At 45.6% G+C, this 17,779-nt stretch overlaps 1 protein-coding gene across 1 annotated transcript in view; it reads left to right on the top strand.

Moving 5' to 3' along the window:
* Positions 1 to 12,938, top strand: part of LOC138637554 (V-type proton ATPase catalytic subunit A-like) — a 138,662-nt gene extending 125,724 nt beyond the window's left edge. Inside the window, exons 14-15 of the mRNA XM_069726343.1 lie at positions 3,226 to 3,397; positions 12,578 to 12,938. Of these exons, the coding sequence (XP_069582444.1) occupies positions 3,226 to 3,397; positions 12,578 to 12,670 (265 nt within the window). The 3' untranslated portion in view covers positions 12,671 to 12,938. The remainder of the gene's footprint in view (positions 1 to 3,225; positions 3,398 to 12,577) is intronic.
* Positions 12,939 to 17,779: the final 4,841 nt, after the last annotated feature.

Here is a 17,779-nt window from a genome sequence, read left to right as displayed (position 1 = left end):
ACCTGGTAGCCGGCAGTATCCAGCTGGGCTACCCCCTGAGTTACAGCACTAAACCTCGAAACCCCGACAAATGTACATAGTTATTTAACTGTTTCCTGTTTGCTGCTTTAAACCCGTCCAGGGTTAACTCTTAAAGGGGTCCGTTTGTTTACCTGGGATCCCTCTTCTTTTTGTTTGTTCATCATTGTTTCCAAAGACTGTCGGATCATGAACAGTGAATGATTCCAAAACTGCTTTGTATATAGTTTGCACCTTCTTAAAGGTGCTCCCTACTGGTTTTACACAGAAAGAAGACTTTGCGAAGGTAATGCTTCTGGGGTTAGAGAGAGAGTCCTCCTGAGAACTGTAGAACGATAGTTGGCTGCTGAAAGAGAGACAATGACAGTAGGCCCGACCCAGGAGCTAGGCGGTCCTGCATTGGTGAAGCTAAAAAGGAAAGACAAGTTGAGTTATTTTATAGTATTTTATAGTAGGCCTTTAGTGGGTTCAGCTTATACGCCCTTAAAGGAAAAGTTAACTTATTGTTCAGAATTTGCACTGAGTAGAATACCCGGTTGGGTGAAAAGAGTTATTTATAGTCATAATGTTATTTAAAAATATTTAATCTTGTTTTGTTTGTAACGTTCAAGTGTCCTCACCTCCCATAAAGGGAAGCATTGTTTTATTTACTTGATTTAAGCATTTCAAAATTTTGTATGTCTTTTGCTGAATTGTATTGTTGTTCTTCTTCCCAGTCCAGGAGTACTGGATTTAACTGGGGGGGAGTGCAGCGCCCCAGAGATCTGGTCGTTGCAGTATGACACTCTGCCACTAAGGGGAGTGATGGTACGTCTGATGGCACTGAAGGAATTCCACTGACCAGGTATCACCAGCACACATTACACTTCACACTCCAGCCACTAGGGGGAGCAAAAGGCTTTATTTATTGGGCCCCTCCTCACACTGGTAAAACTAGGGGTTGGATAGAAAGTTAGTCAGAAGCTGACTGGGTTGGATTCAGGCAACATCCCGTGGCAGGGGGTGTTGCAGGGAGAAGACACAGGGGGGTCCCTGTCAGGTGTGGGAACCTGGCAGGCACCTAGCGACCAGAACAGAACGTTACGGAACCGCGCCTGCAAACCCCGCGGCGGTATCCTAAGAAAGAGACACGAAGCGAAGGATATTGTGAGACAGTGAGAAACAAGATCAAGCACAAAGGAGAGCCAGTAGGAGTCGTGCCGTGAGACCGAGGCAACATCCTACTGAGGTGCGTAGCCGGTGGCCGGAACACCGAGGGAGTAACTGACTCTACGCCTTACTTCAAACTCCGCAGGACAGTTAATTATAGGTTGGCTGTCTCACCTAAACACCTATGAAGACATAGGGGGCAACAGTGGGAGAGGGGCGTCTCTAGGGTCCCGGAAGACCTCCAGGCCTTCCCGTCATACGGGTGCGTCCTAGCCTTAACATACCTGGGGGACGTTGAACTAGAAACATCTGGAACACATTAGACAGAACGAAAGAATGAGAACAGAAGTTGTGAGGACTATTCCGAATGCTCAGCAGGGTAGCACTACAACACACAGGCGCTATTGGTAGGCAACGATTTCCACCTGCAAAGGGAATTCTGGAAGTGCCCATCGGACCGGCCGGTCTCAGATAGCCCTGTTAAGCGTGCTCTAGATTGCGGATCCTGAAGTCTTCAGTAAAGAGGTAAATAGACTGCAACCTTGTGTCCTCGTTATTGACTGCACCTCACACCATCACCATCTACCTTATTGGGAAGCCCTGGGGACATACAGTTAGGTCCATATATATTTGGACAGAGACAACATTTTTCTAATTTTGGTTATAGACATTACCACAATGAATTTTAAACAAAACAATTCAGATGCAGTTGAAGATCAGAATTTCAGCTTTCATTTGAGGGTATCCACATTAAAATTGGATAAAGGGTTTAGGAGTTTAGCATTTCCGCATGATATTGTTCACCATGGGCACAGTGGATTTGGTTTTCCATAGGTTTACATAGTACTGTACAACCGCAGGCATATCTGCACCTTGTGCATATACCCTTAGACCATATTCACATTTAGCGTAAATGCTGCGTATTTCCTGCTGCTTTTTTTTGCACAGAAATTCTGCAGTGTTGAACTGTCCAAGCAAAGTGGATGTGATTTCATGAAAACTGCGCCTCCCGTGGTCTAAAGACACAGCTGAGCTCTGTGGTTTCGGTGCATTTTTTTGCTCTAGCTAATCAAAAGCCGCTGGGGACAACAGAAAGTAAGAGATTCACTGTCTCCCATCCAACCGCCAGTTAGCACCGACCTGGACGCTGGACCAGAGACCTGTGAATCCATCCGCTCATCTCTAGTCCCAACTGTCCAGGATACAGTGAACAGTCCCGTATTTGCAATTACGCCATGCATTCTCAGGCATCTGCTGAAGGTCCCTCACTGCCACCAACCTTCTGACATCTCCTCCTGCCAGAGTAGAAAACAATGGTAAATGGGCGTGGATCCGTGTAAGGCAAGGGGAGTGGCCAAAATTTGCGCTGGCACTCAAAAGTTGGGAGGTATGTGTGACACCACAGATAATAAACTAATAACTAAGTACAAATAATGTAGATGTTACCTGCAGTCAAAGATAAATCCACTGGTGACGTTCTCTTGGATTGGGGTTATTCCTTTTCCTTTCCTTTTTCATGTGGCCCAGACCGCCATGACAACATCTTCAATCCTCGCCCCATGTCTGTTGATCACACAAACCTGTTTATCATTTTTACAGCACAAACCACATAGCGCTACACCCACGCAAAGTGCCGTAGAGCCCCCTGTGCCTCCACACGGTAATATTACACACTCTATGCCCCCACCATGGAAATAGTGCCTCCACACAATATTAAGGAATTATTCCCCAAAAATAAATATGTTCCTTGCCACCAGATAGGAGGTAACATGTTGATCACAGGACAATCTGACTGCTGGTGCTCCCAGTGATCCTGAATACAGCAGAGGTTGAATTATCAGGGTCCGATCCAATAATTGTCTTTGGGACTGACGGAATTAGCTGAGTACAGTTCTTGGCAGTCCTACGCATGATGAATCAAGTGGAGGCCAAGAATGCATGCATCTTTTGCTTTAGGGAAAGGGCTTTAGAGTTACAATCTCAGAATGTTGGGGAACCAGCCATAGAACCCCCAGCAAGCTATCCTTTAATGATATTTGGAATATCCATTCTCCCCAGGTTTTGCCCCTTCTACAAGACGGTAGGAATGTTACAGAATATGATCGCCTTCTATGACATGGCCCGACATGCTGTAGAAGCCACAGCCCAGGCGGAAAATAAAATCACGTGGGCCCTCATTCGAGAGAACCTAGGAGATATTCTGTACAAGCTCAGCTCCATGAAGTTCAAGGTAAGTGCTGGACAAATAGTCCAATAGTTTTTACATATGGTTGTCCTGAGGAAGGAGTTGGATTTGACTCTGAAATATGTTGACAAATAAACCACTTTTAATGAATTTATTCTATGAATCAAAAGTCTACTTGAAGTGCACCTACTCTGACTTTCTATTACTGGACAAATAATCAGCAGCTAAGCAAGCTTCTAGGAAACCTCAGAAGATATAAAAATCACTATAAAATGAAGTATGCAAATTGCCTCTTCAGAAAGAAAGAGGACTTAAACTCTATAGTGCCACCCCTTAGACCCCAGAGCCTCTCATCTAGCCAAAATTAGTTCTCATGCTTCGCACTGACGAGGACCAACAGCCCGAAACACCGTGTCTGCGAATTGAGATACTAATTTGGCTTTTATCCTAAGTCATATTGCATGACTCGTTAAAGGGTTGATTGTGACTTGTAGGATCGCTACTTCCAACAGGTGGCGCTATAGAGTTTAAGTCCTCTTTCTCTCTGAAGAGGCAATTTGCATATTATAAAATGAAGGTCAGAGCTGAAGGAAGACAAAAGTGTTGACTAGTGTTGAGCGATACCGTCCGATACTTGAAAGTATCGGTATCGGATAGTATCGGCCGATACCCGAAAAATATCGGATATCGCCGATACCGATATCCGATACCAATACAAGTCAATCGGACATCAAGTATCGGAAGGTATTCTCATGGTTCCCAGGGTCTGAAGGAGAGGAAACTCTCCTTCAGGCCCTGGGATCCATAGGGATGTGTAAAATAAAGAATTAAAATAAAAAATATTGATATGCTCACCTCTCCGGCGGCCCCTGGACATCACGCTGCTAACCGGGAGGCTTCTTTGTTTAAAATGCGCGCCTTTAGGACCTGCGAATGACGTCCCGGCTTCTGATTGGTCGCGTGCCGCCCATGTGACCGGCACGCGACCAATCAGAAGCCGTGACGTCATTCGCAGGTCCTCAATTCCTAGAATTAGGAGTTTAGTGAATGAGAATGACGTCGCGGCTTCTGATTGGTCGCGTGCCGCCCATGTGACCGGCACGCGACCAATCAGAAGCCGCGACGTCATTCGCAGGTCCTTAATTCCTTAATGTCCAGGGGCCGCCGGAGAGGTGAGCATATCAATATTTTTTATTTTAATTCTTTATTTTACACATCCCTATTGATCCGATACCGATACCCGATATCACAAAAGTATCGGATCTCGGTATCGGAATTCCGATACCGCAAGTATCGGCCGATACTTGGGTATCGGAATGCTCAACACTAGTGTTGACCAATCACTTCTGGAGGTCTCAATCTTCCACAGTCGTACTACTTCTCCTTGTTGAGAGTGACATGCCTAAACGGGGATGGTAAATAAACTTATAGGCCATGCAATGCTCTTCTTGGAAATTAAATATGCAAATTGCCTCTTCATGGAGGAAGGGGACTTGAACTCTTACCCCTTAGACCCCAGTCAGAAGGCTCTCATAGAGCCAAATCAGACCTCCTGCTTTGCACTGAGGAGGGGCAACACCCCAAAACCTATGTCAGCAAATTAAGATCCTGGTTTGACATTTATCCTAAGTCATGTGGAAAGGCTCATTATACACTGACTTTTAGGATTGCTACTTCCAGTAGATGACACTAGAGGTCTATAGCTTCCTTAAGACACAATCCACAGATGATAGGGATGAAAATTATTTGTGGCCAATTCTCTGCAAATATTTTTAGGGCATTTGTAACATTTGGGGTGGAGATGGAACAGATGACTTTACAATTAGAGATGAGTGAACGTGTTCTGAAAACATTCACCAGTCTCAAATTCGTCACGAACGTAGCACATTCGGATTTGTGTTCACTTTCACGAGCATTTTTTACTCAAAGTCGACAAAATTCGGTCACAGTTCGGTAAATCATCGCATTTCCACTAATGCTCTTGTAATTACTTTAGTTAGGATAGTGGTGCTGTACGATGAGCGAGGGTCATGGCGGGGGGTGGGGACGTGTTTGATGACGGGAGGGGTTGTGGAGAGGTTAGAGGAGCGTGTGAAGAGGTTACAGGAGTGACTGGCTGCCAAAGTCACATGTCATTGGCTGTATAAAAAGCGGATATCTTGTTTTGCTGGTGCCATTTGTTCAGTGTCACACTGCAGAGAGGTCGCTCCTGCGCTAGTGCTGGTTCTGAAAGTGAAGTTGTCAGTGAAATAGGTAGGATCCTGTCCTGTGTGGAATTGATCTTCCAGTATCAAAGTAGACTGTTCAAAAATTATGTTGCAGTCTCAGGAGGTACCTAAATTGTTAGGTATAACAGCGCTGTTCAGGCACACTATTTAAGAAAATAAATAGCGATTGTTCATTTAGTGACAGGTGACTGACAGCTGTGGGCCTAAGGTTGTGAAACAGCAGGTTACAAGAGGGGAAGTCTACTTATAACATGAATGCGAAAAAGCGAGGTTGTGGTGTAAGGGGGAATAGGCTTGATGTTCGGCATGTATGTGGATTAGGTGTTAATGTTAAGGAAAGCTCAACTGAACAAACACCGTCTCGTCCTATCCAAAGACCACAGACAAGATCTGTTACTGGTCAGGCTACTCGACCCCCTTTCTTGGGAAGCCGCACAACGGTACACCTTGTAGATGAGAGCCAGAAAGAGCATGTGCTACAGTGGATGGCAAGTGCTGCATCAAGTGGCCTTTTCTCCTCTTCCTCCACCTTAACATCACATACAGTACAATCCTCAAAGGTGGCACCTCAATCACCGTTGATTCCCCCCACGTCAAAAATTTCCAAACGCCAAACTCACTGTGGGGAATGACAGAGGGGCTATTCTGCAGTGCTGTTAACACATTCTATTCCATGGGCATCAGAGATCCGCTCTAAAGATTCACAGAATCCAGAGGAGGAAAGCATTTGCACCGATGCCCAACATTTTTTGATGTTGGATCCGGGGCTGGACAAAGTAAGGTCCGAGCAGAATTCAGATCCTTGTCACCAGACGTTTACAACCAATGGTGGAGGTGATTCTGATGAGACTCAGATACCAGGGGCACACACAGACTGTACTGTGGTGTCAAGGCAGGAAGAGGAGGAGGGTGACTCAGGGTGAGGAGTGGGAGAACAGAGAGGATGACAGTGAGGTAGTAGATCACATCTGATGTAAACCCAGAGTCAATGCATTTGAGTAGCTCAGCAGAGGAGGAGGAGGAAGATGAGGAGGTTATGTTGGGGCTTCTCAGACACAGCATTATGCAACCACGACAAGCAATGCATCCACAGCCCCAACTCTGTCACTGGCCATCAGCGTTCGAGGGTCTGCACAGAGAGGATGGTGATGAGGTTGTAGATTCCACTTGGTGTGAACCCAGAGGTACTCAGCTGAGTAGCTCAGGAGAGGAGGTGGAGGAGGAGGAAGATGAGAAGGTTACATTGCAGCTTCCCACAAAAACACGAAGCGATGCATCCACAATAATCACTGCATCCTCAGCCCCAACTCTGGCTGTGGCCAGCACCAGTCACGACTAGTGTTGAGCATTCCGATACCGCAAGTATCGGGTATCGGCCGATACTTGCGGTATCGGAATTCCGATACCGAGATCCGATACTTTTGTGGTATCGGGTATCGGTATCGGATACATAGAGATGTGTAAAATAAAGAATTAAAATAAAAAATATTGATATATTTACCTCTCCGGCGGCCCCTGGTGAGTCCGCGGGTAACCGGCAGGCTTCGTTGTTCAAAATCAGCGCTTTTAGGACCTGAGAAACACGTCCCGGCTTCTGATTGGTCGCGGGCCGCCCATGTGACCGCCACGCGACCAATCACAAGCCGCGACGTCACCGCAAGCTATTAGCGCGCTCATTTTTGAAAAATGAGCGCGTTAATGACTTTCAAAGACGTAGCGGCTTGTGATTGGTCGCGGCCACGCGACCAATCACAAGCCGCGACGTCACCGCAAGCTATTAGCGCGCTCATTTTTGAAAAATGAGCGCGTTAATGACTTTCAAAGACGTAGCGGCTTGTGATTGGTCGCGGCCACGCGACCAATCACAAGCCGCGACGTCACCGCAAGCTATTAACGCGCTCATTTTTAAAAATGAGCGCGTTAATGGCTTTCAAAGACGTAGCGGGTTGTGATTGGTCGCGGCCGCGACCAATCACAAGCCGCGACGTCACCGCAAGCTATTAACGCGCTCATTTTTAAAAATGAGCGCGTTAATGGATTTCAAAGACGTAGCGGGTTGTGATTGGTCGCGGCTGCGACCAATCACAAGCCGCGACGTCACCGCAAGCTATTGACGCGCTCATTTTTAAAAATGAGCGCGTCAATAGCTTGCGGTGACGTCGCGGCTTGTGATTGGTCGCGGCCACGCGACCAATCACAAGCCGCTATGTCTTTCAAAGCCATTAACGCGCTCATTTTTAAAAATGAGCGCGTCAATAGCTTGCGGTGACGTCGCGGCTTGTGATTGGTCGCGGCCACGCGACCAATCACAAGCCGCTATGTCTTTCAAAGCCATTAACGCGCTCATTTTTAAAAATGAGCGCGTCAATAGCTTGCGGTGACGTCGCGGCTTGTGATTGGTCGCGGCCACGCGACCAATCACAAGCCGCTATGTCTTTCAAAGCCATTAACGCGCTCATTTTTAAAAATGAGCGCGTCAATAGCTTGCGGTGACGTGGCGGCTTGTGATTGGTCGCGGCCGCGACCAATCACAACCCGCTATGTCTTTGAAAGCCATTAACGCGCTCATTTTTAAAAATGAGCGCGTTAATAGCTTGCGGTGACGTCGCGGCTTGTGATTGGTCGCGTGGCCGCGACCAATCACAAGCCGCTATGTCTTTGAAAGTCATTAACGCGCTCATTTTTCAAAAATGAGCGCGCTAATAGCTTGCGGTGACGTCGCGGCTTGTGATTGGTCGCGTGGCGGTCACATGGGCGGCCCGCGACCAATCAGAAGCCGGGACGTGTTTCTCAGGTCCTAATAGCGCTGATTTTGAACAACGAAGCCTGCCGGTTACCCGCGCTGAGTTCAGGGGCCGCCGGAGAGGTAAATATATCAATATTTTTTATTTTTATTCTTTATTTTACACCTCCCTATGGATCCCAGGGCCTGAAGGAGAGTTTCCTCTCCTTCAGACCCTGGGAACCATGAGAATACCTTCCGATACTTGATGTCCCATTGACTTGTATTGGTATCGGATATCGGTATCGGCGATATCCGATATTTTTCGGGTATCGGCCGATACTATCCGATACCGATACTTTCAAGTATCGGACGGTATCGCTCAACACTAGTCACGACTGTGCAGTTGCAGTGCCGGCAACAGTTACCTAGCCTGGCTATTTTTTGAGACCGCAAAGGATGACCCAACACACGTTATCTGTCAAATTTGCAAAAAATAAACTCAGTAGTGGCAACAATTGCAATAATTTGACAACTACATGCATGATCCGACACATGCACGATCAACATGCCTTAGTATGGGCTATCACTGCCCTAAAATGCAGACTAGCAGGCCTCACCAACCACCGACTGTCCCATCAACCCCATCTGATGCTTCTTCCTCCTCCATCACCATTTCAAGTCTTCTCACACAGGTCTCCGGCCACAGAAACTACAATTATTTACCCACCACACTCGGGGAGGGAGCCAGTCAGCTGTTACAGAAGTAGACATGACTGCTGCTTTTGTGTCACCTAGCACAACACATCTTTCTCAATCCACCATAAGATCTCCACCTGCACCTCACTCACAGTCCAGCAGTTTGTCCTGTTCCCTGTACTCCACCTTCTCTCAGCAAGGCAGCCAGCCCTCGGTCCAGCAGTTATGGTGATGTAAAAGAATGTTTCATTCTACACATGGCAAAGCTAAGAGCTTGAACTCCACCATCTCCAATCTGTTGGCCACAGGAATGCTGCCTTTTTGCCTGGTGGATACAGATAGTTTCAGAAAGTTGATGGCTGTCGCAGTTCCCCAGTGCCAGTTGCCCAGTCGCCATTACTTTTCTAAGAAAGCTGTGCCTGCTCTACACCAGCATGTCGCCGACAATATCACCCATTCCGTGAAAAAAATCTATGTCTGCCTGGGTGCATTTCACCACTGACACCTGGGCAGGGGCGTTACATCTCACTGACTGGGCAGTGGGTGACTATGGTGGCTGTGGGGCAGGCTGTCTTTTTTCTGATCCACAAGTCTTGGAATCCTCAAAGCTTGCCGGACAAATCTCTGTAATTAACACTTCCTCCACTGCTTCTGCCTATTCTACCTCCTCTAGGGCCTCCACATGTCCCCTAAACCTCTCCCTTAATCAGACATACGTTCCAACAGTGCAGATAGAATCTTTCCCACCTCCGTACTGCACAGTCATGGCTCACCGCAATCAGGCAGTGTTAAAATTAATATCGCCGTCACACAGCTCAAGAGATCTGGACAGGAATCCAGGCCGAGTTAGAACAATGGCTGTCTCCACTAAACCTGGAGCTAGGGAAGGCCATGTGTGATACCGGTGCAAACCAGGTGGCGGCCCTATGCCATGGCAACTTCACACACGTGCATGGCTCACGTCCTCAACCTAGTGGTACAGCAATTTCTATGTCACTATCCCGGCCTAGATGATCTGCTGCAAAAAGCACGGTCGCAGAGTACTCACTTTCGATGATCCCACCCCACAGGACATTGACTTGCATCACTACAGAGGTCTTTCGGCCTACCGGATAATCGTTTGATTAGCGATGTTCCGACACGGTGGAATTCCACTCTGCACATATTGCAGCGGCTGTGGCAGCAGTAACAAGCCCTGATGCAGAATGTCCTTTTGCAAAGCCTGGGCCAACGAAGTCCAGACATGGTGCAAATCACGCTTGCAGAGTGGGCACAGGTGAAGGACCTCTGCACCCTTCTGCACAGTTTTGAAATGGCTACTAAGATAGCGCTGACAATGCCATCATCAGCATCACTATTCCGGTCACCTACATGCTAAAGCTGGCTTTGAATAGTCGCGTGAGGTGGTGATCGTTCTAGAGGAAGAGTTGGAAGCAGAGGAGGATGCAGAAGGGATAACAAGATTTCAAATTTCCAGACTGTCATCACACAGGAGGGTGCCATGGGAGGGTGGCTTACAGCTATGAAGGGGAGCTCACAGTACCAGACAAACTGTTAGTGAAGATGCAAGATCCAAGGAACAAATGGAGGAGGATGAGGTGATGGACATGCAACAGTCAGGAGATAAAGAGGATAATTATCTGCTCTCTGTTATCCATGGTTGGCGGGAGAGGACTGAGGAAGCAACCTTGAGTGTTACCCCGACACCAACACAGCATGGACTTGGACCTCATGAAACCGCAATACACATGAGCGCCTTCTTGCTGCACTGTGTTTAACACGATGCCCATATCCTTAGGGTTAAAAATAGTGCTGACTACTGGGTTGCCACTCTGTTTGATCCATGGTCAAGAGTAAATTTAGCCAGATGCTTCTTCCCCTGGAAAGGGATGCATGCATGGAGTATCGAAACACTTTTGTAGACAATCTTAAGAGTGGTTTTCCCCAAGACAGCCTTGAGGCACACAGTGTGCATCCCAGTTCTAGACGTCCAACCCCGGAACGTGAAGGTGTCTTGGCAAAAAATAACAGCAGTAGCAGTGTAACTAGCATAGCAATTTCTGTGAGACATTTAATAAATTTTTTAGACCAGCCTGTGCACCAGCAGAACAGAATACTGTCTGACATGTTGTGAACGACTTGAGAGGATGGTGCAGGAGTGTCTGAGGCTTAATATCAATGCCATTAGGGGGGTTTGGACCCATTTGCATTTTGGTCTACAACAACAGAAGAGTGGCCTGAGCTTGCTTGACACGCCTTGAGGTTTTGTCATGCCTTGCAGCCAGCGTTTTTCAGAACGTGTCATCAGCGCTGCTGATGGTGTCCTGACGAATAAGCGCATCTGGCTATCCCCTGAAAGTGTACACCTCCTATCTTCATCATCAAAACTAACAAGTCATGGATCTCCAATAACTTTTGCACCCCAGTCGCAGACTGGGCAGACTAGGCGATGGTGTCATTTTTAGTGTCATATATTGATCTTGCATTATTTAAGTTTGTGCCATCTTTGTAGTGTCTTCTGTGCCTGCTGTTGCTACTGCTGCTGACGTTACAAACAGTTTTTTTTAAATGTGGAGGCTCCAAGTTGGGTCTCCATCTGGTGGGTTTCCTGCAGTAGAAGGTGTGTCAGAGGTCTATAATACGGTTTCTACTCTGTGGAAATTGATGCCACTTTAGTGCTGTGTGACAATTATTTTTTTAAATATGGATTCTCCAAGTTGGAACTTCATCTGGTGGGTTTCCTGTTGTGGAAGGTATGACTGAGGCCAATTATACTGTTTCTACTCTGTGGTAATTGATGCCACTTTAGTGGTGTGTGACAATTGTTTTTTAATTGTGGAGAATCCAAGTTGGGTCTCCATCTGGTGGGTTGCCTGTTGTGGAAGGTGTGTCAGAGGCCTATCATACTGTTTCTACTCTTTGGAAACTGATGCCACTTTAGTGCTGTTTGACAATTATTTTTTGAAGTGTGGAGACTTCAAGTTGGGTCTCCATCTGGTGGGTTGCCTGTGTTAAGCAGGGCTTCCAGACTGGCAGGCCTGCAATCACTTTCTGTCAACTACCTGTGTTACTTTCCTTACATTTTTCTACCAATAGTACTGTATGAAATTGATGTTTTTGCCATCTGAGTGTGGCTAGAATAAAAAAAAAATTGGACGTGTTGCATGAGGTATCAGGTCAATTCCAAGCTGTAAATGCTGGCTCAGACCCTGTCGCATGTATAGCCCATGTCTGACTGCTACACCATTATAAAATTTCTACTTTGGGTCAATTGATGCCACTTTTCCTGGTGTCTGCCCCTAATTTGAGATTTTTGCTCAGCTTTTTGCCACCCTTGAATTTGCTGTCTATGCTTTTGCCTCCCTTTGAATTCAACAAGGTTTGGATACATTTGATGAACTGTTTGGTGAACAATGGTCTGTTTGCTGAATCCGAACCAAATCTTGTAAGGTTCGCTTATATCTAATTACTATGTGTGGAGGGCATGGCAGCACCACCAGGAGGTGGCCCCTGGGGTGTGAACTTTTATTTAACGCCTACCTAATCAGTATCTTCATTATCGTTATATCTTCTTAGGATCCAGTGAAAGATGGAGAGACCAAGATCAAAGCCGACTATGCCCAGCTGTACGAGGAGATGCAGACATCGTTCCGCAGCCTAGAGGACTGAGCTTGGCACTGCTGAAAACGTAACAACTGATTCCAAGTGACATTAAAGCAAGTCTATTCCATACATACAGGACCCACACAGCAGTAGACACCACCGGAGGACACTCTAACTCTAAAGAAGCAACTGAGGAGACCTCAGGAAGGCATTTATGGGCTCAATCCAGGACATCCCCACCAATATGGTAATATCTGAGGAACACCATGCCTCCTACAGCCAAAAAAGGACTGAATCATGGAAATTACTAGCAAAATAAAAATGGTGGACAACCTCTGAGTTCCCTATATGCACATATATACCACACATGTATACCCCGGGTTATTTGCAACATACCGGTAGACAAATCGGGATACAACACAGTCGGAGACTGTGAAATGTGAACAGCCACATATATAATAATAACTACATGTTCTGTGAAAACACAGATAAAAGCATGTGAAAAATGAACATCTGAACTGCAAACTAACCTAAGTTTTCAACTGAGCAGAAGTCATGTCCACAGAAAAATTGGGACTCCTGCACTCAGCATCTCCTTTTTAGTTGCAAAACCAAACATTCAAAATTTCATGACAGGAGTAATGACCTCCTCACTCTGGTGTCTTTTTCCTTGGCCATATTCATCCACGTAGGAGGGGAATGGGCTGTAGCACACCTGAGATGTTGCCAACAAATTTTCCCGAGTGATTCCAGGAACACCCGATTGCTACAATGATATCATTTATATTTGGAATGTATGTTTCCTGCTGAAACGTAGGAGAGAGCATTCTTCTCCCCCAACCTTCTGCAGAAGGACTGTATCCAATCCCACATCAGAAACCAAACAATAGAAAAGGCATGTTGTAACGGAGATCAAAGGGACAAGAACGGAAAATACCAAATATATAAATGTTATTAGAGAACACATGAGGAAGCATAAATATATTAAAAACAATTAAAAGGCAAAACAAATGCCCACAATGACAAAGGGAAAAATGCACACCCCACAGACCATAAGTATTTTGGCACCTGAGAAGGGGAAAAAAGGAGAAAAAAGGGGGAAAAAAACCTCAATGAAAAAACAAAGGGGAACCTATAATGCACACAATTATTACTGGGCAGATTGTACAAAAAATTCAGTTAGCATGAATTCAGTTAATGTAAGTACAAAGGCATAATACCCCTATTGTTACTTAAATCACATACAGCTAAAATAAGTTACATGATTGTACAGCAACATAATCATACCATTAAAGGGTAAACACCATGACCAAGTCCTCTAAAATATGGAGGAATAGTACCCAATATATAAACAATATAAGGTGCAGTTACCCCCTAATATAGAAAGCTCAAAGAGGTAGCGAAAGGGATCCTAATAGACCACGAAACGCCCATCAAGGTTGTCCCAGCCAAGGTCTATATAAGACAAAGAACACCATACTCCTCTATGTCAGGTAAAAAGATCCCCAGATACGGCAGAGATGTCTCCAGTCAAACCACCAATCAATCCCATAAATAGAAGTGCCAAAGAGTCCATGGGGCTATGCAGCCCAACGCGTATCGCCACACAAGGTGGCTTCGTCAGGGGCAAGTGTTCTAAACAATCCCACATCAGAAGCGTCAGCCTAGACCAGTAACCCCTTCATGAAATCAAGTATAAGCCAGATGGGTGGGCAATGAGGATAGACTCTGCAGCCCTCAGCGCCATGGCCTTTTGTTTCCCTTAGTAAAGTCTTCCAAGGGCACAGCTATGGGTGAAAAATTTGGTATGAACCCGAGATATTAACCAACGATTTCCAAAATTGCTCACTTTTGTGATGGTCTGCACTTTATCCACTAGAGTTATTATCTGGGCTATGTAACAGCAAGAGATGGGATAACTCTCTCTCTCAAGCCTCAAACTACACTATTTAGGGTATAAATAGCCTCTCTATTATATTCCCTGTGAAAACGAGAGAACTAAGGGACCATACAATTCACCACTCAACTAGGTAATATAAAAAGTTATATTTTATTAATTCCACTTATTGAAATACACACATTTAAAATTTAAAATATAAAGAACCGGTGTCTCATATGTGAGGGACCACACAACAGGACAATTCCAATTGGTTGTTATCCAGAAACACGGTTAAATTTGTCTACTACAGGTCTCAAGACACCTAACAATTAATGTGTGAATGGACTATAGAAAGTGTATGTGCATAGAGGCAGATATATTCTGCTCAATTGAAAGCCAAGTGGCTCTGATGTAACATCTCTTAATGTGCATGAAAGTGAATAGATGTAGGTGAATTTTTTTTTTCCCTGTTGGTGCTAACGTTGCCATGTTTCCAGAGCTGTGTCCAGCGTCCGGCTGTGCTGCCCTCAGCCCCAATGCACATTTCGTATTCTACTTCCTCATGCCTCTGAGGAAGTAGGAAGTATAATACGAAACGTGCGTTGGGGCTGAGGGCAGCACAGCCGGTCACTGGACACTGGACACAGCCCTGGAAACGTAACAACGTTAACACCCACAGGTAAAAAAAAAATTCATCTACATCTATTCATTTTCATGCACAATTGAGAGATGTTGCATCAGAGCCATTTGGCTTTCAATAGAGCAGAATATATCTGCCTCTATGCACATGCACTTTCTATAGTCCATTCACACATTAATTGTTAGGTGGCTTGTGACCTGTAATAGACTAATGTAAGTGAGTTTCTGGATAAGATCCATTTGCTATTGCCTTGCTGTGTGGTCCCTCACACATGAGGCACCGGTTCTTTGTATTTTATATTTTAAATGTGTGTATTTCAATAAGTTGAATTAATAAAATATAACTTTTCATTTAGTTGAGTGGTGGATTGTGTGGTTCCTTAGTGGTCTCGTTTTCAAAGGGGAATATAATAGAGAGGCTACCTCTTTAATAATAAATAATAATAATTTTTATTTATATAGCGCCAACATATTCCACAGCACTTTACAATTATCTTTGATATTTATTTATGATACCACAATATTTTGGACATCATAATTGATTTATACTATTTAGGGTATGCCATCCTGAGGAAATCCGGTGCCCCTTGCACTTTTGGCAGAAGACCTTTCCAGTCGTCACTACATATTGCTCATCTGGGTAATATTATATCTATGATGGCAACTGAACTTTGGATAGGTTCTTTGCTATAAGCGCCTCTAAGGTAACATTAACTGGGAGCTCCCCACCGACAATGTCACCTCTGGGGTAACATTGCCAGGGAGCTCACCGCCAACACTGGCTCCTCTGGGGTAATAATACCAGAAAGATCACAGCCAACACTGGCACCTCTAGTGATAACATTACCAGGGTGCGCACCGTCGACACTGGCACTACTGAGGTAACATTAAAAGAAAGGTCACGGCCGACACTGGCACCTACGAGGTAACACTACCAGAAAGCTCACCGCCGACACTGGGACAAATGGAGTAACATTACCAGAAAGGTTACTGTCGACATTGGCACCTCTTGGCTAATGTTACCAGCAAGTTCACCACTAACACTAATATCTCTGGGGTAACATAACCAGGGAGATTACCACCAACACTGGCACCTCTGGGGTAACATTACCAGGGAGCCCATTGCTGACACCAGCACTATTGGGGCAACATTACAAGAAAGGTCACTGCTGACACTGGCACCTCTGGGGTAACATTACCAGAAAGCTCACCGCTGACACTGGCACATCTAGAATAACATTACTAGAAAGGTTACTGCCGATACTGACACCTCTGGGCTAACGTTACCAGGAAGCACACTGCTGACACTGCCACTTCTGGGGTAATATCATAAAGACCATTGCCAACACTGGCACCTCTGGGTTAACATTTCCAGGAAGCTCACCACAAACACTGGCACATTCAGAGTAACATTCCTAGAAAGGTCACTGCTGACAATAGCACCTCTGGTGGTAACATTACTAGGAAGCTCACCGCCAACAGTAATATCTCTGGGAGTAGCATAACCAGGGAGCTCACCACCAACAATAGCACCTCTGGGGTAATATTACCAGGGAGCTCACTACCGTCACTACTGGGGTAACATTAGCAAAAAGCTCACCGCTGACACTGGCACTCGCCCCTCTAGGGTAACATTACCAGAAAGTTCACTGCTGACACTCGTGTCTGTGTGGTAACATTAACAGGGAGTTCACCACCAACACTGACACTTTTGGGGTAACATTTCCAGGAAGCTCACAACGAACACTGGCACATCTGGCGTAACATTATTAGAAAGCTCATCACCAACACTGGTAACTCTGGAGGTAACATAACCAGGGGGCACACCACCAATGGTACCTCTGGTTAAACATTACCAGAAAGCTCACTGCCGACACTGACACCTCTGGGTTAACATCACCTGGAAGTTTACTGCCGACATTGGCACTTCTGCATTAACATTACCAGAAAGCTCCTCACCGACACTTGCACCTCCAGAGTAACAATATCGGAAAGCTCACTGCCAACACTGGCACCTCTGGGGAAACCTTACCAGGGAGCTCACCACCGACACTGGTATTTCTGAGGTAACATAACCAGGGAACTCACCGATACTAGCACCTCTGGGGTAACATTATCAGGGAGCTCATCACGGACACTAGCACCTCTGCGGGTAACATTACCAGGGAGCTCGCGGTCGACACTGGCACATCTGGAGTAACATTAAACTAAGGTTACCATTGACATTGGCACCTTTTGGATAACATTATCAGCAAGCTTATCGTCAACACTGGTATCTCTGGGTAGCATAACCAGAGAGTTCACCACCAACACTGGCACCTCTGAGGTAACATTATCAGGGAACTGAACTTTGGCACTGGCACACCTAGAATAATGGGAAGAAAAACATTAGACTCGAACAAAGAAGAACCAGGAAAACATACTCAGAAGGGAGGTAAGAACATTTCTAAAACAATCCACAGCAAGGAGATTGGAACAAAACAAAATCCTCTAAACTGCATGCTCGCAAACGCCAGAAGCCTGACAAACAAGATGGAAGTACTAGAAGCAGAAATATCTACAGGTAACTTTGACATAGTGGGAGTAACCGAGACATGGTTAGATGAAAGCTATGACTGGGCAGTTAACTTACAAGGCTACAGTCTGTTTAGAAAGGA

The sequence above is a fragment of the Ranitomeya imitator genome, chromosome 1 (assembly GCF_032444005.1).
Source record: "Ranitomeya imitator isolate aRanImi1 chromosome 1, aRanImi1.pri, whole genome shotgun sequence".
Classification (NCBI taxonomy): Eukaryota; Metazoa; Chordata; class Amphibia; order Anura; family Dendrobatidae; genus Ranitomeya; species Ranitomeya imitator.
This window is presented reverse-complemented; position numbering and strand designations above follow the sequence as displayed.